Source organism: Salmo salar, chromosome ssa11 (genome assembly GCF_905237065.1).
Source record: "Salmo salar chromosome ssa11, Ssal_v3.1, whole genome shotgun sequence".
NCBI lineage: Eukaryota > Metazoa > Chordata > Actinopteri > Salmoniformes > Salmonidae > Salmo > Salmo salar.
The window spans coordinates 7,639,480-7,662,240 of NC_059452.1; the positions used below are offsets into that span (position 1 = coordinate 7,639,480).

Below are 22,761 nucleotides of genomic sequence, written 5' to 3' on the forward strand. Positions count from 1 at the left end.
CTACCTCTGTGTCTGTCCGCAACTCTCCCTTCTCACACCCTCCTTCCTACTCTCTCTCTCTTTTTGTGGGTGGATGAAAATGGTCTGAAATCAGTCTTTGTTCTCTCTCTCACCCCCAAACCCCCCTCTCACCCCAGTCCTCTGGCCTCCCCATATCTCCTCCCTCCCCGATGGTGCACCATCGCTCCCCCATCGCCCCTACAGATGCCCGGGTCGAGGATGACGAAGATGCAGTTTCCGAGACGACCGACAGCATGATGCTCATCCGCATGACACGCCATCACGAAGGCGAGGAGCTCCTGTCTGTTGAGCAGAAGCCTGGAGATGAAGAGGAGGAGATGGAGAAGAAGTAGAAGGAGACCGAGAAGGAAATTGACAGAAAGAGAGGGGAAGAAATGTTGTGATCACCCACTACTCTTCTGTGTATATATTGACTGAGATTTCAGACCAAAAAAATAAATAACATTATTTCTCTATTACCGCGTTCACTTCATGTCAGAAACTCTGGATCTCCGAGTCAAAATGAACGTAAGTTATATGCGTAGAGCTTCCTATTGGCAGATTCTGATACTTCCCAAGTGGGAAACTCGGGTATCATCTTTCTATAACGAGTAAGCAAGTCGGAAATTTTTGAGTTTCCGACATGACGTGAACACGGCATATGTCCCCCTCGGGAAAGTTCACTTTACAGAGTTATCCTTTCATATTCTGGGATATTTTGTGTGCCCCTTCTGTCCCTCACTCTCTCGTGGTCTCACTGTTGTGTGTGTTAAATGCGTTTTAGTACCTTAAAGCGGCAATTAGCAGTTGAAACAATAACGTGTACTTCCTGTCCCTTTTACGGTAAAAAGCTGAGGGATGGTGCTGAAGAAATGTAACCACTGTCAAATTCATAGAGCTATGGATGGAAGGATTGACCATCTATGATATCAAAAGGTAGTGTTATGCATATTTTGAGGCTATATAGTCGTTGTTTACAGTTTGCTTTGTTCACAAACATTGAAGTAAAACAAGCTTATATTTTGGGTTCTGAAACGGTATGGCAGTTGAACTAAACTCATGAGACATTTATAAGTTATATTCTGCAAGAATTAATGGGAAAATATTATTCATGTATATGTTCAAAAATGTATGTAGCGACTGCAGATTGCCCCTTTAATCCTTATTGATGCTTCATAATCCTATAGAGCCTTTATGGTTATAAAACTCCATTACCCAGGGGGCTTAGCTCCAGGTCTGCTACTGCTTCCTGCTTCTAAGTACTGCCACACTCCCCTAGGACCTGTGACAGAGGCAATATGGCCTTAACCAAAACCTAGATGTTGCTGGTTTCCATATTTCTTTAGCCATTCCTTTTTAAAAGAGAGGCCATTTTCTTTTGTAGTCTGTTTCACAGGAGTGAACACTAGTCTTTGACTCTACTAGTATGTTTAGCATTTAATCTTTGGGGAATCATCTGTGTGTCTCTTATCTTTTTCTTCGTATTTGAACTAAGAGTGAGTGGTCCTCTGTTGGTTTTCTTTGGTGCCGTGACGCATCACACTAGTCGAAATCTGATTAGCTGATTCAGGGTCATGCCATGTGTCCTGTCTGACACAGCAGGAGCACAAATGGGTTTCAATGATTTTACTGAGTTACTGTGTTTCGAGGTCAGAGAGAGAGTGTGTGTGTGTGTGTGTGTGTGTGTGTGTGTGTGTGTGTGTGTGTGTGTGTGTGTGTGTGTGTGTGTGTGTGTGTGTAAAATGTGGAAATGAGCGTGTATGAGCAGGAAGAGGTGCAGAAAGTCAGAGGAAGTGTTCATTGTGTCCGTCTCAACCAAACGGGAAAAGGCAGAATAAAAAGGCGGGAACAAAACAACGCTGAGCAAGCCTCAGAACTATCCTCTGTCCAATGCTGTGCTTACATCTCAGGGTGTGATGAAGTGTGTACTTGCTTGTGGTCGGAGTCACATTTTAACTGATGTTACAGTTAACTTTCCAACCCCTTCCCATATCTATCAGTGACCTTAAGTCATAGTGGGTTCTTTTTACACACCGTAGCATACTTCAGCCATAAAAAGATGCCTAGGTGCTATTAGAAGAATTAGGGCTAGATTCAATCCCTATCGCAGAAGTAGGATATCGAGGAAGATCTGCGTTAAATGATCCCGCATTCGCGGATACTAGATTCACGGTAAACGCTGCATATGTCGGCTCAATCGAAAATGACCTTTACATTTTTAACGTGGATCTTCCTAGATACTTCCGTGATACGGATTGAATCCAGCCCTTAAGCGTAACGCTCAGGGATTATGCCCATATTTCATGTTTTTTACGAGACCGTTTTTAACGTGGCTATATATCAGTCGACTGGACGTGCTTTTCTGTGTCATTTTCAACTGAGAAAGTATCATTTTGAACCATTTTGGAAATGAAAGCTTGTGAATCCAAAGTCAAGCATTTATATATATTTGTTGTTGTTGTTGTTGTTTAGTGTTTAAATAATATCTTTGGAACCAACAGCTGAATAAAGCTGGCTATGTAAACTCCCTTGTTGGATTCAGATAGATTTTTGATAATGAAGAATGTTTTACAGATGACAATTTGCCTAGTATTGTAATAGGTATGGTGAATGCATATGTAAGCTGCTTGTAAACAATAAAAATATTGCGCTTACTGAAGATTGTGTAAAGTGTGAGAGAGAAAGAGAGAGCCCACCTGCATCCTATATCTGCCAGTCGCTATAGGTCAGAACTGTAGGTAAAGTAAAAGCAAAAAAGTGATTACTTGATATACATCTTTTACGCCCTCATGATTTGCATTAGGACCACTGGTTGGTAATGAAGACGTTTCAGGGCACAGTGAAAAACTGTTTCGCTTGAGTTTTCAGCTTTTGACAGGTCTTCTAAATGGGACATTCGCATGAGTAAAGCACAGTGCAGATCAGTAAAAAAAAATAATAATAATCATTGTGCTGTAGTTTTTTTGACCAATGAGAAAGTCAAGGAAACACGCTGCGGGGGAAAATATATTCTGTGTGCAAATACCCCTTGCCGAGGCCCTATCTTCTTCTTCTGAGGTTTAACGGCGGTTGGCATCCAATTTGTTGCATTACCGCCACCTACTAGACTGCAGTACAACTCCCTTGTACTTTACTTCAAAAAGAAAAATGTGCTAAATAAATACCCTATCATCTAACACTATATACTCACTAATTTCAAAATTATATAAAATAAAATTAACACCACCATACTCCACTAATTAAATGTATTTATTCCTACCTCATGCCATCACCCTGAAAGGATGGGACATCACCACTTAACACATCCTGTAACTCTTCTGATGTCAAGTCTGGCACACTCAAATACCTCTCTGCAGCTGCCACCACAACCTCCATTTTCTGAGACTTCCGATCCATGCCTGCAGTACAATTAATAACCATTGTTATAAGTGCTAAAAATCCAATCTTACTGAAACTTATTTCACTGTTTGGCCTATCCCTCTGTACTGGTATATCTCTACTACTCTCACCACTCCTCCCCCTTAACCCATCTTCCTCTACTTTCTTCACTGCCTCAGCATATGACAATTTCTGCACTACTCTAACCCTGGAAACCTCAACCTGCCTCTCTCACACGGGACATTTCTGATCCCCAGCCCCATGGGCACCCCTACAATTATCACATTCCACTACTTTCCCCAATGCTACACATTCCTTTGTCTCATGCCCTTCTGCACATTTCTCACACCTTGGACCCTCCCTCCTACACACTGCTGCCACATGCCCATCAGCTTGACACCTGTAATATCGTAATGTCCTTCGGCACATACGTTCGTAAAGGATAACTTATATATCCTAACTTCACTGTCAGGCAAAGACTCAACTTTAAAACTCAAAAGAACAGACAATGACTCTTCCATTTACCCGCTCTCGCCACCCCGTCTGCGTCGCATCAAACGACGACCATCATGTACACCGGGAATATTTGCCCTCAGCTGGTCAACTTGTATATCTACTGCTACCCCAGTTATCACTCCTTTCATTGGTGCCCTTTTCTTGAGAACGAAACGATTCACTTTTCTTGCCCCCATTCGTTTTACTTCGAGCGCATTCTTCCTCTGCCCAACTGAAACAAACAATTATCACTAGACCACTTCTAGTTACCCTCACCGATTCCACATGACCCAACTCTTTTTTCACCCACCGTGAAACCACAAATGGATCAGCCAAAAGGCAAGAGTCCACTTTTTCCATAAACTTCACTCCTACTGTCACAGACTCTTCTTTATCCTGATCATCGGTGCATACCTCGGTCTCCGATAACTTTACTGCATTTACCACCTCTGATACTTCACCCTCATTCACTTCCATTTCTCCTCCTGTCTTCAGCTCCCTCTGCTTACACTTTCTACCATTCTTCTTTGACAAACCATCTCCCTTTTTTCCGCCATTTTTATCCGCCTCAAGCTCACCCTCTTCTTCCCTCACTCTCTTAGACCTCTTCTCGCTCTCTTTTTTCCCTCCATTCCTCCTCCGTTTTCCAAGTACACGTCTCCTTATGATAATACTGCCGCTTCATCCCTGACACCCATCTTGTACTTGCTTTCTCTAGGGACTCCATTTCCCCCTTCCAGAGTTCTGCTCATGTCCCCAATAACGTGCCTCTACCCGAGTCCCTATCAACCGGATGTTCCGGTTTTCATGAGAAATGGAAAGAGAGCCTGTGACATGACTTCCGCTTTTGGACGTTATCAAGGCGATACTCCGTCTTAACTCCGCCTCCACATTTACTGGATTGGTTAAACAGCAGCAGAAGATAACAATTTCCCGCCAAGACCAGTATGTAGGGGATCTAGTTTCAGGTGTTTATTTTACGCCTGCTATGTTAGGGTATTGCGCATATACTGTAACTGCATTTCCCTTGTCAAGTATTTTCTTGGATAAACGAGTATAATGTTAAGATAATTACTCCAAACAGTTGAGCGTGATATCGGTGAAGCAACAATACAACGTGAGAAACATCTGTCAAAAGTCTCGCTCGAAAATAACCTAGGTCAAATCATGACATCGGACATTGGGAAAGTGGAAGGTCAGACAGATGCCCAAGTTTCCGACTTGGAAGCCCCTAAAAAAAAAAATCCCTGTCTGAGCTCGTTTATTTCCGAGTACATAGTTGTCTTGAACGCAATGAAATCGGAGATTTCCGATTCCGCGTATTTCTTAACGCGGCAATATGTCTGGTCTCTGAAGTGCAGTCAGCTGGTGAATCCACTCCAAGTCGCAAGGAGACTTGACTTTCGGCCGGGGCAACAAAAAAAACTTATCCACGGAAATATTTGCACCTCTGAATTCTGGATAGGCTACTAAATGATTTGCACTGTGCAACACAGTCCAACCGCTTTTTAATTGAGACTATTGATTAGAGTTTGATTTATTTGGTCAACTCGGGAATAACCAGGGGAGGTTTCGCGTGTTGGACCGAGTGGTAAGAGTTGTACTATTTTCCTTTCCATTTCCCCATTTGTATTACATTGTTTAACATTTGCTCACGCGTTTACAAAGTAAGTTGTAGTTACCTTGTCAAAATAATGTTGGATTGTATTAACAATATTGTCAAACCGCGAGTTGCGTATTGATTTGGCAGCGTGGTCGTACGGCTCAATTAGTAATATTGACTATGGATATTAGCCTACTTGGCGAGACGCCCAATACTGACATTACAGCCCAAAGCAATTATCAAATTGCTCTGTTTTTTGTTTTCGGTGCTTACAGAGAATGGCAACAGAGCACATCCAATTCACTCAAAACAGCTGTGGTTCACACCATTCAGCCGTTTCCACGCATGTCAAAAAATAAATGTAATCAGCGTTTTTATTTCAATGTCGACCTGTGCGACCGTGAAAGGGGGGTGTGTGTGCGCCGACTCATGTATGTATGTATGTATGTATGTATGTATGTATGTATCTAAACTCAGCAAAAAAAATAAACGTCCTCTCACTGTCAACTGTTTATTTTCAGTCTGTGTAATATTTACACATGTCTGAACATAAGATTCAACAAATGAGACAAACTGAACAAGTTCCACAGACATGTGACTAACAGAAATGGAGTAATGTGTCCCTGAACAAAGGGGAGGTCAAAACCAAAAGTAACAAGTCAGTATCTGGTGTGGCCACGAGCTGCATTAAGTACCCCACTCTTCCACCAAGGCACCTGCAATTTCCCAGACATTTCTGGGGGGAATGGCCCTCACGATCCAACAGGTCCCAGATGTGAGAACCGGGCTCTTCCCTGGCCATGGCAGAACACTGACATTCCTGTCTTGCAGGAAATCACGCACAGAACGAGCAGTATGGCTGGTGGCATTGTCATGCTGGAGGGTCATGTCAGGATGAGCCTGCAGGAAGGACACCACAAGAGGGAGGAAGATGTCTTCTCTGTAACGCACAGCGTTGAGATTGCCTGCAATGACAACAAGCTCAGTCCGATGATGCTGTGACACACCGCCCCAGACCAAGACGGACCCTCCACCTCAAAATCGATCCCACTCCAGAGTACAGGCCTCGGTGTAACGCTCATTCCTTCAACGATAAACGCAAATCTGACCATCACCCCTGGTGAGACAAAACCGCGACTCGTCAGTGAAGAGCACTTTTTGCCAGTCCTGTCTGGTCCAGCGACGGTGGGTTTGTGCCCATAGGCGATGTTGTTGCTGGTGATGTCTGGTGAGGACCTGCCTTACAACAGGCCTACAAGCCCTCAGTCCAGCCTCTTTCAGCCTATTGCGGACGGTCTGAGCACTGATGGACGGATTGTGCGTTCCTGGTGTAACTCGGGCAGTTGTTGTTGCCATCCTGTACCTGTCCCGCAGGTATGATGTTCGGATGTACCGATCCTGTGCAGGTGTTGTTATACGTGGTTTATTGCCCTGGCCACATCTGTAGTCCTCATGCCTCCTTGCAACATGCCTAAGGAATGTTCACGCAGATGAGCAGGGACCCTGGGCATCTTTCTTTTGGTGTTTTTCAGAGTCAGTAGAAAGGCCTCTTTAGTGTCCTGTTTTCATAACTTTGACCTTAATTGGCTACCGTCTATAAGCTGTTAGTGTCTTAACGACCGTTCCACAGGTGCATGTTCATTAATTGTTTATGGTTCATTGAGCAAGCGTGGGAAACAGTGTTTAAACCCTTTACAATGAAGATCTGTCAAGTTATTTGGATTTTTACGAATTATCTTTGAAAGACAGGGTCCTTTAAAAAGGACCATAACTTTTTTTTGCTGAGTTTGTGTATGTATGTGGTTATTTTTAGCATGTACATCTTGGTGGGGCAAACTCCCCAAAAATGTTTTAGATCCATGCCAGCAAAGAGACACAACACTAAACAATACATTTAATTGCACTATAACGATGACAAGCTGTGCCCACAAACTGTTAGGGCCTACATAAAGCTGTCTCAACAGCAGAGCTTTCTTTCCAGCACAATGGATTGAATCCTTACCACCGCTACACCTGGCTATCAGCAGAGCCTTGTCTGGCAGTGAAACAATTAATTCAGCGTTGTTTACTGCCTTTTAAAAACGACATTGCTGATATGGCTGACTTGCTTAACTGAATGTGGTTCTACTGACAATTGAGATGTGCACACTATGGCATAAGGGAATGATGAGCGGATAAGAGGCATTCTGTGATTTCAATTAAGACTTTAATGAGCGCGTGACGATGGACATAGTTATATTGACTATGTGTAGAGCACTTTTGAAATGTAGACAGAATTCAGAACATGGGCTGCTCTTACAGAATTTTCCCTGTACACCAAGTCAGAACTGTAGGATAAATAAAGGGGGCATATAAGCAGAAAATGAAAGTCATCTAATATTGTAAGAGGTTTTCTCAAAAACAGGTTATAGGCTACATGTCAGTAACGTTGGGTGAAATTAAGAGGAGAAAATAGACCAAATTATTAGGGTAAGGCACATGGCCTGCTAACAGCTTACTACACAACATACACTTAGTATTACTTTCTTAGCTACAGTATACATATCTCCCTTGTATATTACATAATACATGCAGCAGCATACAAGACATTTTTGGACTCACCTTGGCTTGTGATGTGCTCACTTAAACATGAAGATGGCGTGGCGGTTTTGTCATCAAACTTTCATCAAAGTCTGCTATTGTCTGGATTATGGTGGGAACTCAGGGGGGAAAAAACCCACACAGCCACTCCATTGAATAGCAGGCTACTGGTTGCTTTGCACTGCTTGCAGTTAGTCACTGATTCCTTCCAAAGACTCATTGTTGAATATGCGATTTCCAACTTGTGTAATCTTTTTATCCAATGGCCGATGAGCACCGATACTTTATCTATAGTTTCTCTTCATATGACAAGGATTAAAGAGGATTTGCCAGTAGATTGTCGACTTGATTCATGATGATGACTGCTAGCTAAGACTTTGAAAATAAGATGTTGACATGATCAGCCAATCAAAGCTACTGTACATAACTTGATTTGACGTCGTTTTATCTGTGGCCAATGACCTTGAGCCTTCTTGGAAGGGCACTTGTAATATAACTCAATGGCAGGACCCAAAGGCTTGACATTTTGGATGTCTACCCTTACTAAGGACATCAACTTCGCAATGACGTAGTGTCCCCATGAGGGACAGGACATTTAGCCAATCACGGAGCAATGCTCCTATTTTTTGCTGGCTCGCCCCACCACCACAGAAAGCACTGAGCTAGGCTGAAACACCTGCATTTTGGAGACCATGTGTATGCAGCTCTGATATATATATTATATTTTTACATTCTTTGCAAACTGATATGTGACACGTATTAATGCCCAAATAACATGCAAAACAGGCAAGCCCCCCCCCAAAAATAATATTTATATAATTTATTTTTGCAAAAAATGTGGGGCTCCCCCTGCCCTGAATGACAGGTCGCCACTGTAATACACTGCTCAAACAAATAAAGGGAACACTAAAATAACACATCCTAGATCTGAATGAATGAAATAATCTTATTAAATACTTTTTTTCTTTACATAGTTGAATGTACTGACAACAAAATCACACAAAAATAATCAATGGAAATCCAATTTATCAACCCATGGAGGTCTGGATTTGGAGTCACACTAAAAAGTAATGTGGAAAACCACACTACAGGCTGATCCAACTTTGATGTAATGTCCTTAAAACAAGTCAAAATGAGGCTCAGTAGTGTGTGTGGCCTCCAGGTGCCTGTATGACCTCCCTACAACGCCTGGGCATGCTCCTGATGAGGTGGCGGATGGTCTCCTGAGGGATCTCCTCCCAGACCTGGACTAAAGCATCTGCCAACTCCTGGACAGTCTGTGGTGCAACGTGGCGTTGGTGGATGGAGCGAGACATGATGTCCCAGATGTGCTCAATTGGATTCAGGTCTGGGGAACGGGTGGGCCAGTCCATAGCATCAATGGCTTCCTCTTGCAGGAACTGCTGACACACTCCAGCCACACGAGGTCTAGCATTGTCTTGCATTAGGAGGAACCCAGGGCCAACCGCACCAGCATATGGTCTCACAAGGGGTCTGAGGATCTCATCTCAGTACCTAATGGCAGTCAGGCTACCTCTGGCGAGCACATGGAGGGCTGTGCGGCCCCCCCAAAGAAATGCCACCCCACACCATGACTGACCCACCGCCAAACCGGTCATGCTGGAGGATGTTGCAGGCAGCAGAACGTTCTCCACGGCGTCTCCAGACTCGGTCACGTCTGTCACATGTGCTCAGTGTGAACCTGCTTTCATCTGTGAAGAGCACAGGGCGCCAGTGGCGAATTTGCCAATCTTGGTGTTCTCTGGCAAATGCCAAACGTCCTGCACGGTGTTGGGCTGTAAGCACAACCCCCACCTGTGGACGTCGGGCCCTCATACCACCCTTATGGAGTCTGTTTCTGACCATTTGAGCAGACACATGCACATTTGTGGCCTGCTGGAGGTCATTTTGCAGGGCTCTGGCAGTGCTCCTCCTGCTCTTCCTTGCACTAAGGCGGAGGTAGCGGTCCTGCTGCTGGGTTGTTGCCCTCCTACGGCCTCCTCCACGTCTCCTGATGTACTGGCCTGTCTCCTGGTAGCGCCTCCATGCTCTGGACACTACGCTGACAGACACAGCAAACCTTCTTGCCACAGCTCGCATTGATGTGCCATCCTGGGTGAGCTGCACTACCTGAGCCACTTGTGTGGGTTGTAGACTCCGTCTCATGCTATCACTAGAGTGAAAGCACCGCCAGCATTCAAAAGTGAGCAAAACATCAGCCAGGAAGCATAGGAACTGAGAAGTGGTCTGTGGTCACCACCTGCAGAACCACTCCTTTATTCGGGGTGTCTTGCTAATTGCCTATAATTACCACCTGTTGTATATTCCATTTGCACAACAGCATGTGAAATTTATTGTCAATCAGTGTTGCTTCCTAAGTGGACAGTTTGATTCCACAGAAGTGTGATTGACTTGGAGTTACATTGTGTTGTTTAAGTGTTCCCTTTATTTTTTTGAGCAGTGTATATACATACATGCGTGCGTGCGCACACACACAGTGCTTTCAGAAAGTATTCAGGCCCCTTTTCCCACATTTTGTTACGTTACAGATGGTTTTCTAAAATTTATGAAATCGTTATTTCCCTCAATCTACACACAATACCCAATAATGTAAGGGGAAAACAGGTTTAGAATTTTTTGCTAATTTATTAAAAATAAAAAACTGGAAATACATTTCCGTAAGTATTTCAGACCCTTTACTCAGTACTTTGTTGAAGCACCTTTGGCAGCACTGAGTCTTGGGTATGACGCTACAAGCTTGGCACACCTGTATTTGGGGAGTTTCAGAGATTTTCGATCAGGTTCAAGTCCGGGCTCTGGCTGGGCCACTCAAGGACATTCAGAGACTTATCCCAAAGCCACTCCTATGTTGTCCTGTTGGAAGGTGAACCTTCGACCCAGTCTGAGGTCCTGAGTGCTCTGGAGCAGGTTATCAAGATCTCGCTGTACTTTGCTCTGTTCATCTTTGCCTCGATCCTGACTAGTCTCCCAGTCCCTGCTTCTGAAAGACACCCCCTCAGCATGATGCTGCCACCACCATGCTTCACCGTAGGGATGGTGCCAGGTTTCCTCCAGACATAACGCTTGGCATTCAGGCCAAAGAGTTTTTAATATTGGTTTCATCAGACCAGAGAATCTTGTTTCTCATGGTCTGCGAGTCTTTAGCTGCCTTTTGGCAATTTCCAAGCAGGCTGTCGTCCCTTTTATGGAGGAGAGGCTTCCATCTGGCCACTCTACCATAAAGGCCTGATTTGGTGGAGTGCTGCAGAGATGGTTGTCCTTCTGGAAGGATCTCCCATCTCCACAGAGGAACTCTGGAGCTCTGTCAGAGTGACCATCGGGTTCTTGGTCACCTCCCTGACCAAGGCCTTTCTCCCCCGATTGCTCAGTTTGGCTGGGCGGTCAGCTCTAGGAAGAATCTTGCTGGTTCCAAACGTCTTACATTTTAAGAATGATGGAGGCCACTGTTCTTGTGAACCCTCAATGCTGCATACATTTTTTTTGTTGGTATCCTTCCCCAGATCTGTGCCTCGACACAATCCTGTCTCAGAGCTCTACAGACAATTCCTTCGACCTCATGGCTTGGTTTTTGCTCTGACATGCTCTGTGAACTGGGACCTTTTATATAGACAGGTTTGTGCCTTTCCAAATCAATAGAATTTACCACCGGTGGACTTCAATCAAGTTGTAGAAACATCTCAAGGATGATCAATGGAAACCAGATGCACCTGAGCTCAATTTCAAGTTTCATAGCAAAGGGTCTGAATACTTATGTAAATAAGGCATTTCTGTTTTTATTTTTTCATAAATTAGCAAACATCTCTATACCTGTTCGTTGTCATTATTGCGTGTAGATTGCTGAGGATTTGTATTTATTTAATCAATTTTAGAATAAGGCTGTAATGTAACAAAATGTGGAAAAAGTCAAGGGATAGAGAGAGAAAAAAACATGAGATTTCACCTTGGCTTGGGTACATTTTTAAAGCCAGCGTGTCAGTTTGAATTGCATGGTTTGGTTTCCATTTTTGTACACGAGCATCCTGAACAGTAGCCCTTGGAGAGAGGGGGAACACATGGAGGCAGTTACATGAGGTTTCTCAGGGTGTGTCTAGTCGGCTTTACAAACCATGCCAATGATCTAAAAATAGAAGTCAATTTATGAGTTATCCTACTTTCCTGCCAAGTTAAAGTTTTTTTTATTTTTTATTTTTTACAGACCTGTCATGGGACAGTGATCTTGATTTGACTTTGGAGCACATTTTCAACATGCTGTTCATTTCTTATAAGTCCTGCATCAGGAATAACTGTAAGTGTGGGTAACATCCCTCTCTTATTGTTAGAACATTTTATGTCCCAGTCAATGTGGGGGTGACTTATTTTAACAGGACCACTGTTTTTAAAAGCACTCCCAGTTGTTACTGCACCAGAGGGGACTGTGTTTGTAAAATACATACTGCTAGAGCACACACCCACGTAGACAGTACAGGGACATTCCATTTTGTTCTGCATGTTCCCTACAGTACCTCTCCTCACGTCATCACTGGCATGGCATTCCAGAGGCAGGAGTCACGAGCAGAACGGACTGACCCTACCCCTCTCTGTTGGACCTGCGTAGCTGAGAAAAATTAGACCGCTTTAACTTAATTTCATGTTGATGTGAGGGAAGATGAAGGTCGGCTAGGGCTCTGTACCTGTTCGGACTGTTATTGTGGGAACTGCTTAGACAGTTCATATGTTGGACTCTCATGGAGATGGAGACAATTCTGCCCCCCCCCCCCGCCCTCTCGATCATGGACCCCCGAGCAAGGTATCGTTGGACAAGACACCAGTGTGGGGTGTAGAGACAGAGCAGACACACACACACACACACACACACACACACACACACACACACACACACACACACACACACACACAGTCAGTGTGGTTTCCGGGGGATGGGCTGGGTGAGTCACAGGCAGGAAAGAGAATAAGAGACTTCTGGTGGAAAATTACATGTTATGCAGAGTGATTACTTAGCTCCAACCCTGTGTGTGTGTGTGTGTGTGTGTGTGTGTGTGTGTGTGTGTGTGTGTCTGCGCAGCTACTAGCTTACACATTAGACAATGTATTCTGTAAATATTTGCCAAAGACACTGTTCCTAAACATGCCATGTCTGTGTTTGCACAAATGTGTATGAGCTCACGCATGGGGATAGTGTTTGTTTGGATCACACAGTCAGTCTCTGGTTTGGTGCTCTATTGTAAACTGTTTGTTAAATAAGTCCTGGACGGTTTGACTTGTTTGGCTGCAGTATTGGAGATGATGAGGTTAGGGAGTGGGCCGTGTGAACCACTCCCCCCCCCTTATCGTATAAAGGATGGCATGTTGTGACTTCTCCATGCATTCGGGCATTATATAACGGCTCTGATTGGAAGCAGATTATTGTAGAATGTGAACATTACCAGATAACCAGTAGGTGGTGCTGTTTGCTGCTGTGTCTGCCACACAGAAGGACTACAGTCTCTTGGCACTGATGTTGGTTAGCCTTCATGGCATGCTCAGGGTAGAAGTTACCCTTTGGCACAGATCTAGGATCAGCTTATCTTCCCCAAATTCATTACGGGGTGAATCACAAAACTGACCAGCAGGGGGTCCAATCCAGCCCCTGGGTGGTTGGAGTAAAAATATATATTTTACTGTCTAGCTTGCTATTATTCACAGATATTAAAGCTAGACAGTCAGGGAGCAACGGAAATTAAAAAAAACGATGGATAAAGGACTATTTAAAAAAATATATATAATAATAATAAATGTACACACATTTTGAAGGTGAGGAAATGCAACCAATTTTCAATGCGGCCATCCGAACCTCATCAAAGACCGACTGCGGCCCCTGTGTGCAAATTAGTTTGACACTCCTCATCTAGGGAAACGGACAACTTCATCCTACTGTCTTGCACCCACACAAAGATCACTCTCTTTCTGTAACTAATGTAAATGTTACACAGTGGACCGTTAGTCTCACGGTCATTTCAACACAACTTTTAAATCGGATTAGATTCTGAACAAGAGAAGATGTGGAAAAGACAGCAGAGCCTCAGTTCAGCTGTAGCTAATCTGGCCCAATTAAACTGTATGTGAGAGGGGTAGATGTTATATTAGGAAAAATTCATGCAATGTTGCCCACAGCGGATTACTGCCTAGCTTCATTTGCATGTTAAAAGACGCATTTAGAAGATGACTAGGCTATTTTAAGTGTGAGCACAGTGGGTTAGCACATTACACCATATCGGGTGTTAAACATACTGCCTGCGGATCCAATCCAGCCCGCGGGTGGTTTGAGTAAAAAATACATACGTACATGCACATACATACATACATACATACATACATGCAGTACCAGTCAAACGTTTGGACACACCTACTCGTTCAATGTTTTTTATTTACTTTACTATTTTCTACATTATAGTATAATAGTGAAGACATCAAAACTATGCAATAACACATGGACTCATGTAGTAACCCCAAAAAGTGTTAAACAAATCAAAATATATTTTATATTTGAGGTTCTTCAAAGTAGCCACCCTTTGCCTTGATGACAGCTTTGCACACTCTTGGCATTCTCTCAACCAGCTTCACCTGGAATGCTTTTCCAACAGTCTTGAAGGAGTTCCCACATTTGCTGAGCACTTGTTGGCTGCTTCTCCAATAGTACTAACTAGATTAGTGTTGTAGATGCAACAGTGCATATGGGTGGCCAGGAAATTGCAGCTTTATATCAACATTTCGATGGGGTTTTATGTTAATTTTGTGTATAGAGCACACTTCTGACAATACAAAATTCTCCAGACCTCCAAGGGAGGGGTGACAACGACACAATTTGAGGTAGGGCATCATGCAGAATAGGGTTAGCCAGAATGCCCAAAAATGTTACTTTTCACGTTAATTTGACAAAAGCTATATCCCTTCTAGCCATAACCCGCAAGTACAGCCAACCTAGCATTTCTTATTTTTTTACAAATCGATGCTTGGAGTGAAAGTATGCTATAATATCGACCAAAATAATATTGCAATAGGAAACTATATATTCCCCCTCCCCCATCACTACTCATGATATGATACTTAGGTGACAATGAGAGAAGTATTACGATTCTATATGTATTGCGATTCGATAGTGTGGTTTTTGACTTTTTCCACATTGTTACGTTACAGCCTTATTCTAAAATGGATTAAATTTTTTTTTTTCCTCAATCTACACACAATATACCACAATGACAAAGCAAAAACTGTTTTTTAGAAATATTAGCAAATTTATAAAACATAACTGAAATCACATATACATAAGTACTGTATTCAGACCCTTTACTCAGTACTTTGGCAGCGATTACAGCCTTGAGTCTTCTTGGCTATGAGGCTACAAACTTGGCACACTTGGGGAGTTTCTCCCATTCTTCTCTGCAGATTCTCTCAAGCTCTGTCAGGTTGGATAGGGAGTGTCGCTGCACAGCTATTTTCAGGTCTCTCCAGAGACGTTAGATCGGGTTCAAGTCCGGACTCTGGCTGGGGCACTCAAGGACATTCAGAGACTTGTCCCGAATCCACTCCTGTGTGCTTAGGTGCGAATCCACTCCTTGGCTGTGTGCTTAGGGTCATCCTGTTGGAAGGTGAACCTTCGCCCCAGTCTGAGGTCTTGAACACTCTGGAGCATGTTTTCATCAAGGATCTGTCTGTACTTTGCTCCGTTCATCTTTCCCTCAATCTTGACTAGTCTTCCAGTCCCTACTGCTGAAAAACATCCCCACAGCATGATGCTGCCACCCATCTTTTACCGTAGAGATGGTGCCAGGTTTCCTCCAGATGTGACGCTTGGCATTCAGGCCAAAGAGTTCAATCTTGGTTTCATCAGACCAGAGAATCTTGTTTCTCATGGTCTGAGAGTCTTTAGGTGCCTTTTGGAAAACTCCAAGCGGGCGACCAGCTCTAGGAAGAGTCTTGGCGGTTCCAAACTTCTTCCGTTTAAGAATGATGGAGGCCAATGTGTTCTTGCACCTTCAATGCTGCAGAAATGTTTTGGTATCCTTCCCCAGATCTGTGCCTCGACACAATCCTGTCTTGGAGCTCTACGACAATTCCTTCGACCTCATTGCTTGGTTTTTGCTCTGACATGCACTGTCAACTGTGAAACCTTACATAGACAGGTGTGTGCCTTTGCAAATCATGTCCAATCAATTGAATTTACCACAGGTGGACTCCAATCAAGTTGTAGAAACATCTCAAGGATGATCAATGGAAACCGGATGCACCTGAGCTCAATTTCGAGTCTCATAGCAAAGGGTCTGAATACTTATGTATGAGTTATTTCAGTTTTTATATTTTGTATAAATTTGCAAAAATTTCCAAACCTGTTTTCACTTTGTCATTATAGGGTATTGTGTGTAGATTGACGAGGAACATACAAATTTTGTGGTATCCAATTGTTAGTAGTTACTGTCTTGTCTCATTGCTACAACTCCCGCACGGATTCGGGAGAGGCGACGGTCGAGAGCCATGCGTCCTCTGAAACACCACCCAACCAAGCCGCACTGCTTCTTAACACAGCACGCATCCAACCCGGAAGCCAGCCGCACCAACGTGTCGGAGGAAACGCCGTACACCTAGCGACCTGGTCAGCATGCACTGCGCCCGGCCCGCCACAGGAGTCGCTAGTGTGCGAGGAGACAAGGATATCCCTGCCGGCCAAACCCTCCCTAACCCAGACAGCACTAGGCCAATTGTGCGCCGCTCCATGGGAGGCCACTCGGAACATTTCTTTTAGTTAATATATTTTAGATTAAGGCTATAAAGTAACTGTGGAAAAAGTCAAGGGGTCTGAATACTTTCCGAATGCACTGTATGTCTGCTACAGAGCGACAAGAGCGCATGAAATAATTTATAATCAGTCATTGAAATAAGTACTAAACATGTTGGCTCACTTTTTAACCATTTAGAACCTATAGCGGCCATCGACAGCATTTTTTTCAAATTAATATATTGGCCTACAATGGTTTACGAACAATATCTGTCAAATATCGCAAAATGAACTTGCATACAACCTGTTGTCGTATTCGTGTGGCTGTTGTCAACAACCATAAACTGGAAACAGGGTATGCTGTATCTGTTTGGTGTTACTGATTTGGATACTTCTTTGAACGCGATGATGTTTAGTGAAATAGCTAAGTAAACATCAGATATACATTACCAGTCAAGTTTGGACACACCTAGTCATTCCAGGGTTTTTCTTTATTTTTACTATTTTCTACATTGTAGAATACTAGTGAAGACATCACAACTATGAAATAACACATGGAATCATGTAGTAACCAAAAAAGTGTCAAACAAATCAAAATATATTTAGAGATTCTTCAAAGTAGCCACCCTTTGCCTTGATGACAGTTTTGCACACTCAACCAGCTTCACCTGGAATGCTTTTCCAAAAGTCTTGAAGGAGTTCCCACATGCTGAGCACTTGTTGGCTGCTTTTCCTTGACTCTGCAGTCCAACTCATCCCAAACCATCTCAAATGGGTTGAGGTCGGGTGATTGTGGAGGCCAGGTCATCTCATGCAGCATTCCATCACTCTCCTTGGTCAAATAGCCCTTACACAGCCTGGATGTGTGTTGGGTCACTGTCATGTTGAAAAACAAATGACAGTCCCACTAAGCGCAAACCAGATGGGATGGCGTATCACTGCAGAATGCTGTGGTAGCCATGGTGGTTAAGTGTGCCTTTTTGAATTCTATATAAATCATAGTGTCACCAGCAAAGCACCATCACACCTCCTCCTCCGTGCTTCACGTTGGGAAACACACATGCAGAGATCATCCGTTCACCTACTCTACGTCTCACAAAGACACAGCGTTGCAACCAAAAATCTCACATTTGGACTCATCAGACCAAATGACAGATTTCCACCAGTCTAATGTCCATTACTCGTGTTTCTTGGCCCAAGCAAGTCTCTTCTTCTTTTTGGTGTCCTTTTAATAGTGGTTTCTTTGCAGCAATTTGACCATGAAGGCTTGATTCACGTGGTCTCCTCTGAACATTTGATGTTGTGTCTGTTACTTGAACTCTGAAGCATTTATTTGTGATGCATTTTCTTAGGCTGGTAACTCTAATGAACTCTCCTCTGCAGCATAGGTAACGTTGGGTCTTCCTTTCCTGTGGCGGTCCTCATGAGAGCTAGTTTCATCATAGCGCTTGATGGTTTTTGCGACTGCTCTTGAAGAAACTTGCAGTTCTTGAAATGTTCCGGATTGACCGACCTTCATGTTTTAAAGTAATGATGGACTGTCGTTTCTCTTTGCTTATTTGAGCTGTTATTGCCATAATATGGCCTTAGCCCTATTTGGTAAAACACCATCTTTATACCTTGGGTCAGAGGTGAAGGTCTACGACCACTCTCATCACCGTGTTTTTTTTTTTTAGCAGGTCTCTGTTTTGCATATCTGAAGCAGCTGTCCCAACAGCCCAAGGTCCCTCTCTCAGCCGTGTGTGTGTCAGTCAGAGAGAGAGAGAGAGTTTGTGAGAACCTCGTGAGTCTGACTGTTACCGTGGTAGATGCCCAGAAGAGTTGACAAACGGTGGAGATGATATGTTCCGTGTGCCACTCAGTGCTGCTGTGCGGTTCTTCACATAAACAGTCCTTTGGCCATGGTGTAGACCCGCAGTATATACAGTTTGTTCGAGTGGGAGTCGTTTTGGCGTGTGAACGGCCATGAGAGGAAGGAACATGTGTCCCATTTGTAGCGACAGGCTGCTGACTGAACACTTTGCCTGTCTTTTTTTTTTCCCTCTCTCGCTCTCTAATTGCTTCTCACCCCTATTTCCTTTCTTTCACTCTCCCTGACTCAGACTAAAGGTGGATGGGCGTTTGAAATAATGTCACTATTAGAATATTATCATTAAATGTTTTTGGATATCCAGATATCTTTTTTTTTTTTGCACTGTTTTTAACCTGAGCACTGCTGTGCGAGGGAGGGAGAGACCCTGCCGCGCTATTATTGCTGGAGCAGGGCGTGGGAGCTGGGAGCGGACGGGAGGAAGAGAGGGAGATGAAGTAGCCAACTCGGCTACAGCCAAGACTAGCTAACTTGTGGCAGCCACGTTGTTATTTCTCATGCCATACACCAGTGCCTGTCTTGAATGGAGTAGCCTAGGGAAGCTAGCGAGCTACCAAGGCTAATTGCAAGCTAGATGCTGCGCTTTCTCCCCAACCCCATTTCAGAGATTGTTAAACAACATCTTACTGTTGGTTGCTCGTTGTAGCCTCCTTCTCATTTAACTCTGTTAATGTATAATTCCGTCTTGCATTGTATTAGTGAACTCTCACTTCACTTGCTACACATTGAGCCTTTGACTGTAGTGCTGCTTTGATTGGCCGATTAAAAACAAGCTACAGACAGGTGTGAAGGCTACCGGTCATTTTATGGGGTCATGTCGTGAAAACTACTTCCAAAAGTTTGTTTTGTTATATTAAGAATTTGTAATGTCATGGTATATCCTTGTAAGTAACAATGTCACATGGATATTTTATTGTATTTAGAAAAGGCCTTTTCATTGTTAAAGTAGACCTATAATTTTTGGGGGGTCAAAAATGAATACTCACAGGTAATCAAGTACTAACGTCCGTTCGGATATTCGAATATGCCCATCCCTAATGCAGATGGCCTCTAATACCACATTTGTGTGTTGGGTGACCGAGTTAAAGCCTTTACCTAAAGCCCTGAAGTGAAGTGTGGCACATTTCTCCTGTAAGCTGCTTAAACTCCCACACCAGTAGAAATCCACTTTTCCAAACTGAAAGACGATGGCCAGAGCTTACCCATGATGTCAAAAAGTCATAGTTTTAGTCAAAGTATGATACATTGGTGATTTTAAGTGACAAATCTGTGTGAATGCAGTGTCTTCCTATGATATGACATACAAATAATTTTCAGCCTACTTTCTATTTCAGGGCTGAGTTTTATTTGAACGTTACCACCCACCAGCATGACATTGTTTATTCATCACAAACCGCTACAGAGTTATTCCTCTTCGCAACTGAGATGAGCCAAACAGCCTTCTGGTCGCATGGAGGTACAAACGTATGCTTTTGCACCTCCACTATTTTTATCAGAAAATGATCATAAACCATTGTATAATTTTGAAAATGTTCACCTTTTGCTTTAACTGTTCTGTATATCAAAAATTTTAAAAATGTATATACAGTGAGCTGAAAGCATTGGGACAGTGACATTTTTTTTGTTGTTTTCGCCTCTGTACTTTGGATTTGAAATGAAACAGTGACTATGAGGTTAAAGTGCAAACTTTAATTTGAGAGTATGTTCATTCATATCGGGTGAACCGTTTAGATATTACAACACTTTTTGTACATAGTCCCCCCCCCCCCCCATTTTAGGGGACCAAAAGTGTTGGAAATTCACTTGTGTATTAAAGTAGTCACAATTTATTATTTGGTCCCATATTCCTAGCACGCAATGATTACATCAAGCTTGTTGGATGCATTTGCATGTCTGGGGGGTATTATATATTCGTGTCTAACTTTCTCACTCATCATTATTCATGATTCATTCAGGACTATCTGTAATCATGATAGCATCCACATTTACAAACTGTTTAGAAACATATTCTATTCTTTTTTTTTTTTTTACAGTAATAGTGACTCCAAAATGACACTACATTATTTACTATTCATTTCTATTGGGCACAAAATAGTCTGAAACACAAACAGCAACTGCATTCAACATGTCATTTGTGGCGGTGTATGATCATGAGCAAAGTCATTGTAGCATATCATTTCACTTTCCCCTGTGAGAAACTTGAGCACATGCTGACTTGGCTTTGCTGTGCCAAAGCCTGCCAGCAGCTTACCTACCATAGTTGCACCATGTCCATTACAATGTAGATAAACTCATATCAGCCATCTTTCAATAGTTATTCATATTACCGGAACTTCATCTTATTCTTTCAAACCATTTTTTTATGGCGGATTCGTGGCCGCAATTTATCGAAGATGGGCCAGTGATTTCAATGCTTATGACAAATGCAGCTCCAGAATCAGCTGGCTAATCTTTTGAGTACAGTGTAGTGGAAGCTAACGTGCATTTCTTCTCTGACAAGAAATTACGTTGAGATAGTGGCGTCAACTTCCTCTGCAGGGGGTTCTTTAAGCCAGGGGGTCTGAGCTACTTAAAATGAGACCAACTCACACACCTGAGATCTCTCGCACACAGAGATATATATATATATATATATATATATATATATATATATATATATATATATACACGTTTGCACATTCTCATACTTAAGCACATTCTCTCTTTCACTGTCTCTTTCACACACACATTCTCACTCACTTCTAGGCCAAGGATAAACGTTTGTTGACTTCCTGGTTGACTCTGTATAACACCACGTGTCCCACTGTAATTGTTTTGACTTGTCTCTGTAATGTAGGCTGAGATAATGGTTCTTCAATACACTGGAAACTAATCTGATCACTCCACCCACGCCTTATCAGCTTTATGGTTTGATTCAAACTTATCAGCCACTTAACCTGCTATTAAACCTCAGACCTTGTTTACTTGTCGCTCTCTCTCAGTGGCCTTTCTTTGCTCTTTGCTGTAAGGGTTTATTGTGTGTGGAGTAGACGGGTCTATTCTATACTGCTCGATGGTACAGGTCTAAAATGGTGGTGAGATTCTTATGCAATCTTTTTTAGTTATTCAGGTGACTTCATGTGGTTGCTCAGCTGGCCTGCCACATGCCATGTATTGTCATGGGTCCCTGAAAGTGCAATGTTGAGTCCCACGAGAGGGCTGATAATTTGGGCCAAAAGGGTGTGGGTAGATTGTGTTACCCAAGTGGTCTGTTGGAACAGATTTTGGCGTAATATTTGGTCATTCCTATTTGGTCGAGGAGAATGGGGCGTCGTTATCTGTCTAACGATCCAATAGTTGCGAGTTTGCGTCAGGGACAGCTGTAGCATTTTAGCTAACCCTTATTCTAAACTTAAGCCAAATCAGCTAACCTGCTATGTAAATTTCCCAGACATTTGCGTTTTAGTTCCCCTAAACTTTTACGTCAATTAACGTAACCTTAGTTGTTAGTTCCCCCAACCACCAACGTAAATCCTCCCCATAATCCTCCTTTGTTATGGCGCAACAAGCAACCTAGTCTCAGAGATGGACGTATAATAGGGAAGGGGGATACCTAGTCAGTTGTCCAACTGAAATGTGTTTTCCGCATTTAACCCAACCCCTCTGAATCAGAGAGGTGCGGGTGGATGCCTTAATCGACATCCACGTCTTCGGTGCACGGGGAATACTATACATCCTCCAAGATTGTATTATAAATTACATAATCCAATTCGTATGCTATTGTACGACCGGGTAAGATTTATGACACGATTTGTCCAATAATTCGTATGATATTGTATATCAGCTATTCCATTCATAATGTTACCTAACATAATATATCATACTACATGGAGTGTCACAGATTTACGAACAGAATAATGATTACCCTGAGACCACGTTGACTTGGTGGGTCACAAAACTGGATTGGGTCACTGCTAAACTGTTTTTGCATTCATTCAGTCATAGTGCCATATTCATTGTGTGTACTAGCTCATCCTAGCCAGCCTCCTTTCTGGGGTCCCCTCCCCAAGTGTGTTTGTGTGTGTG

General features: G+C 43.1%; 2 protein-coding genes across 8 annotated transcripts in view; both read left to right on the plus strand.

The window, feature by feature from the left end:
• cngb1a (cyclic nucleotide gated channel subunit beta 1a) overlaps nt 1–2,678 on the plus strand; it is a 71,557-nt gene extending 68,879 nt beyond the window's left edge. For all 7 annotated transcript variants that reach the window (XM_045688950.1, XM_045688955.1, XM_045688956.1 and 4 more), the window contains one exon: nt 138–2,678. In XM_045688950.1, coding sequence (XP_045544906.1) covers nt 138–353 — 216 coding nt within the window. In that variant the 3' untranslated portion in view covers nt 354–2,678. The remainder of the gene's footprint in view (nt 1–137) is intronic.
• A 2,523-nt stretch (nt 2,679–5,201) lies between these two features.
• LOC106561914 (kinesin-like protein KIFC3) overlaps nt 5,202–22,761 on the plus strand; it is a 67,146-nt gene continuing 49,586 nt past the window's right edge. Inside the window, exon 1 of the mRNA XM_014126281.2 lies at nt 5,202–5,464. The gene's annotated coding sequence lies outside the window, so the exon portion shown is untranslated. The remainder of the gene's footprint in view (nt 5,465–22,761) is intronic.